General features: G+C 47.8%; 1 protein-coding gene across 1 annotated transcript; it reads left to right on the top strand.

Annotated features, from left to right (window-relative positions):
- Nucleotides 1–455: 455 nt before the first annotated feature.
- On the top strand, nucleotides 456–1,718 carry LOC149343683 (uncharacterized). The gene has a single exon (XM_089542438.1). The coding sequence runs from the start codon at nucleotides 456–458 to the stop codon at nucleotides 1,437–1,439; it is 984 nt and encodes a 327-aa protein (XP_089398564.1). The 3' UTR covers nucleotides 1,440–1,718.
- Nucleotides 1,719–5,478: the final 3,760 nt, after the last annotated feature.

The raw sequence follows: 5,478 nt of genomic DNA, 5'->3' as shown, positions 1-5,478 counted from the left end.
CAATATATAAAGGAAGCAATACAGTCACCGAAACATAGGAAAACCAAGGAGATTGATCTATGTCTTTTATTTTTTTTTAAATTTGGGGTGTTAGTAACAGGGAAATTACCAGGGTAATTATTTTATGACTGGAAGATAATTAATTAGAAAGTAAAGGAAAAAAACAACCACATGCCTACTATGAGATTCGAGTCGACGAACTCCGAACGAGGGGTAGTTATCGGTAGGTTTTAATTTGTCATGTACGCTTTAACCTGTCGTGATGAGGACATGCGCACGGCCCACTGCCAAGCTCTTTCGACTGTCTCATGAATTGCCTCATAAAAGTAACGTGTGGGAAATGTGTCCAGCGTAAATGAAGCGAGACAACTTTGAACAACTTTTCGAGGTTAGGAATGTGTGCCTTAAGGCTGTACCATTTCGCCTTTCTTCACTTTTCTAGGCTCTCAAGGATCATGAGGTGTCCAGACTCCGCCATGGTGGGCCTCGCCCTGTGCGCTTTCCTTCAGCTGGCAGTGGGGGTCCTCACAACCTTCCCGGGCCCCAGCAGCGGTTCTAAAACAGTCTTCCCTTCGTCGAACGGGCCAAGGCGGGACATTGTGTCCGGAGCCACGCTGTCCCGGTTCTCCGAAGAAGAAGACATGTACGGCGACCACGACACGGCGCCTTCCATGAGTTCCGGATCTACCGTCAACTTCCCGGGCTCCAAACCCACAAAACCGGGCTCCACGTCCACGTCTGGATCCGGCAATGGGGGTGGAGGATCTGTCTCATTCCCAAGCGGCAACAGCGACGGCGGAAGTGCTAGCAGGAGTGAGGACGCAATCACGTTCGTCCCTCGCCAAGGCAAGGCCATCACGTTCGCGTCCTTTCCCGGAGCTTCTGGAGACAGCGCCGCCGCAAGCATCAATGGCCTGCCGCCCATACACCACGGACCGTTTCCAGGAGGCTTCAACGGCATGCCGAAGGCCCCGCGCGGTCTCCCTGACGCCAGAAGCATCCTGAGTTCTCTCGTGGGGCTCGGAGGCGGCGGCGGCTTCCCTATGTCGTTTGGCAACATGAACGTCACCGACATCGCGGCAGCCACGAACAGGGTGGCCGATGAGCTCTCCAGGAGCCTCCGGATGGATGTCCGCGCTGTCTCTAAGGCGCTCGCTGTGGGGGGAGCGGCCATGGGCTCACTCATCTTTCTGGGTGGAATGGCGGCCATGCTCATGTCTGGACTCGGGTTCTTCAACTATCCGGGCGTATACACGGCCTTCCCGTACAGCACCACGTACGGCGCGGCTTATCCGAACCAGTACCGGGCGGCTAAGTCATTGAACGGTGAAGCGCAAGGTGATTCCAAACAGCCCGTTAATCCCAATCTGGTGCCTGCCATCAACGAGCTCATTGGCAAGCTGGCAAAGGCAACCCAAGATTTCGGAGTGCCAAAGTAAACGTAGTCAAGACCGACGCTTAGCGTGAAAACGCTTTAAACTGCTGCACACCAATATTTACCGTTGTCAAAAACTTTGCGTAGCTGTCGATTTGGAGCGGTTGAAAAATTCAGGGTAGGAACAGCTTGGGATTGCCGGATGCATTGATCAAGTAGTCTATAAGAACGCAGATCGTCTGTAGAGACAACTGTTGAGACGTGATTATAGGGCATGTTGACTGAGTTGGTTTCCGGGAAGGGTATGATTTTACTTCTTCCCAGGTGACGCTTGTTCCAGGCTAAGCACACAATCCCCTCCCCTCACGGGGCAAAAGGGAGCATGGGCTGCCAGGTTGCACAGTAACTAGCACTAACCTCGGTAGAGAATTTACCGATGGACAGACATCTCGCACGCACTCTCAGGTACCAGATTTTGAGCTGCACGACCTAAGCGCACCGCTGTTCACGGAAGTTTTTTTTTTTTTTTATGAAGCTACTATTCTTCGAAAGCATGCTTTCTCAGATTCATCGGCAGCAGAGAGAGAAAGACTAAAATCATGAAGTAGATAGAGGATGTCAGACGCAGCGGCAGGGGTGACTGCCGAAGACCGTACTGGTTCGTCACGAGCTCTTACCTCCTTCTGCAATGTACATAATCCAGGCTCAGTGAGAGGTTCAAGATTCTCGCTCAACTCGTCTCGCTGTCTGGTCAGTGACCGCATTTTTCAAACGAGAGCGACTCAATAGCGACGTATTTACTGATGCAAATTCTCTTTGCGTGCAAGCTCCCTCAAGGGCATGCCAGTTCTGGCATATCTGAATATCGCTACAGAAGGACGTGAGATGACGCCAAGTTCTGAAACTTGAACTGCTCAGCTATGTCAGGTTTAAGCCTAAGCCAATGCGACCCTAATAAAGCGCTGGGGCCTCTGCGTGCGCGTGAAAGGAGGAGCTGACCAGCAGATCAGGTCAGTATGCTGCGCAAAGCAGCGGAGCGACCTATAAAATTCGGATTGCATATGGAGCAGCCCTTCCACCTCCTGCAGAGCCGCCTTCTGCCGTGGTTTTCCCTGTCATCTGCTCTGAAGAGAAGGCGGCACGAGCTGGCTGGTTCTTTCCTTTTTATGGCTTATTCAGATTGTTCCACACTCCGGGAGGATCGTGAATGGTCAGTTTACGAAGGAGTTGAAAAGAAAAGTTTGTTGAAATATATATGTATTCGAAACGTAACGAAAAGGCTCGCTTTTAAGCACTCATTGACGTTATCTAATACATAAAAAAGCTGAAAATGGTAACTTAGCCAGGGATTGTTTCAAGACAATATTAAAGCTTGGCGGCGTTTTCAAGAATCCACTCTAACCTCCTGATTATTTATAGCTGTTTTGCCTGTTGTTACAGAAGTTTATTGAATTCGCAAGTTCAATAAAAAAAAATTGCACCGATAAGGACAAAAAAAAATAGGTGATGAGAAAAAGATACGGACACTCATGTTAATTACGTGGAATAAATTCAAACTAATATAGGTGCCCTGTATGAGTAAGTGGGGCGCACGTAAGGATATTGGTGAAGAGTATAGACCCATGGCTGAGCGTAAGTAACAGTGAATAGCCGTAGTTTTCGGAAAACCCGTTTTCGCGCAGAGGTCTCCTTATTGTTGGATCATTTCCTGGGGGTCAAGTCACTGCCTGCCCTTTTTGTGAGTGATTCACTCTTTTGTACCTACACAAAGCGCCCGCGAAACTGAATAATCTTCCGGCGCACACTCTTATTGTATATTGATACGTTATTTATTTGTGTTATTTTGCAATAAACCTATTTTTCTGAGCTGAGTCTCATACGTTTGTTTCATCGTCATTCACCTGCGAATCAGCAACGAGTAAGGGACATTACACGTATTGCCCAGTCAACGAGGGCCATTAAGCCGACGACACGGATAGTTGAATTGGCCTATTGGCATGGGCACTACTTGCGACGGCACACAGCTTGCAAGATGGCAGTCTTAATTATCAAGCATAGTAACAGCAGTAACAACGACGAAGGAAATGAAACTTTAGTTACGGTGCGATTATCTTTTTTGAAAGCTGCAAAGCTTAAACTTTGATTTCGGAGCCAGTAGGCTGAGGAGAGAAAATATTTAGCGAGAGCTGAAGATGGCAAGGAAAGAAATGGGGGTGCTCGCTTTCTCAGTGGCTGTGCAAAGTGAGACAAGGCATGAAAAAGTTAACGCGTGGAGTGCCTTTCAGGCAGTCGCGTGGCGGCTTCGCTTTCGCTTTTATTTTGTTTCCTAGGTTTCCTTGAATAAATAGATCCAGTCAAGACAACACAGCTGCAAAATAGGCCCACGGAAATAAAAATAGGCGTGGACTCTCTGTTTTCGCCGATCGCTAAGTATCACTCCGCCGATGGCAGTGCAGCAAACCGCCACGGGACTGGCTGAAAGGTTGGCTGACTCTTCCTACCGTCAGCGGTGAGTTCAAAAAAGGGCCGGAGCTGGGATATTTAATCTGATTTAAATTAGGGAAATCAGCCGCACAGGACAATAATTCGATGTTTCTAAGAATGCTCGCAACGTGTAGATCGAGTTCCCGCGATAAAAAGACGAGTTCAGATTCCGCTTTAGTGCACCTTTAAGGACAATACGCGATAGCGTTCATGACCGAATACCTATGTGTACGGAATTAGGTATTCTCTGCTTTACATTCACAAATCCGTGGGAGCCCTCACACCACTCCTGGCGCAGTGGTGCAGCGGCTAAACTATGCGCCACTGCCCTGCGATCGCGGGTGCTGCCATCGGTGGGGTTTCTGCGAGCCACGTTTCTCTTCCCGAGCAACCTCAATGTCACAGGAGAGGCTTCAGACGAACATCGGCGAAATCTGAGAACGGAAGTTTTAGTGCTCCTAGACTAAAATAACTAAGAGAAATTCTAAAACGAAAAACTGCATGATGAGAGCTCGGAACTTATCACCGGACCCAGCGCCTCCAGAACAAGCGCTTAACATGTTCCACCAGTTCCTGCTGAGAATAATTGCCAACTATTATTATTGTGCTTATGAAAAGAGTGACTGGTTAGGACAGGAGCAAAATTTTGCCTGACTCTTGGAGGGTGAAGTTGAGTTGAAAGGGGGGGTGTTTAGCACCATTCATTTCTCGAATTTTCTTCCACTAAAATAAAGGCCAGTGTGGTTTTCCTGTTCTTAATTTCGCGCTCATGCCCCCTGTTTAACTAATCACATCGAATATAAGAAATTCATTTGTGAACACGTGAAGGAACAACAAAGCTACACAGCAATACAATTTTCTATGAAGTTCTTATTTAATCCCGTTACTTGTCACTACAAATACAATAATTGGTCATTTAATTGAAGGTACTATCAACAAGAAATGAAACGCGAAGAAGATCGCTGAGCCACGAAGAGTAAAATAACAAGTACTTAGCCAGGGGAAACTCAATAGCTGTAGATGGCTATTTCACTTCGAAAGCATGAATAGCCTTCTTCAGAAGCGTTAATCAAAGTAGATTGTATTTTTTATACAGGAGCTAATATTTTGGTGTCTTTGTGTCGCCAGCCCAGTTTTATTGTTCGCGTTTCATTCGTTGCTGATAGTACAGTTGATGTCCGCAACGCTGTCGGCAGCGAAGCACTCCAGGCAAGAGCCACCGCTCGCCTTTGGGCTCACCGCATGAGAGCGGTGGGGCATGGAAAATGATCACAATGCGCAAAAAACTTGTCTATAACGACCGAACTATCTATTACGCTACTCTCAAAGCCGCTGCGACCAGGAAGGCAAAAAATGACGATGAATCCTATGAGTTTAACTGCACATGCTTGTATTCGGATCATTAAAAAAAAATGTTATCACTAGATATCGCATGCTCATGCCGAAACAAGCCCAGTGCGTGCTCTTGACAAGCGTTTTTCCCTGTGTACAAAAGATCGAAGGCCACCTCAAGCACCACGTTCACCTCGTCAAAACATCTGACAGTGCTAGCGCTGTCAGCAGGCGCTGAAAGCCGCTCAGCCGACCAGTCGCCACGCACGAAAAGGGACCGAAGAGTT

The sequence above is a fragment of the Amblyomma mixtum genome, chromosome 5 (assembly GCF_055824585.1).
Source record: "Amblyomma mixtum isolate Tamu chromosome 5, ASM5582458v1, whole genome shotgun sequence".
NCBI lineage: Eukaryota > Metazoa > Arthropoda > Arachnida > Ixodida > Ixodidae > Amblyomma > Amblyomma mixtum.
Note: the sequence above shows the minus strand (reverse complement) of the source record. Positions and strands in the feature narration are given on the sequence as shown.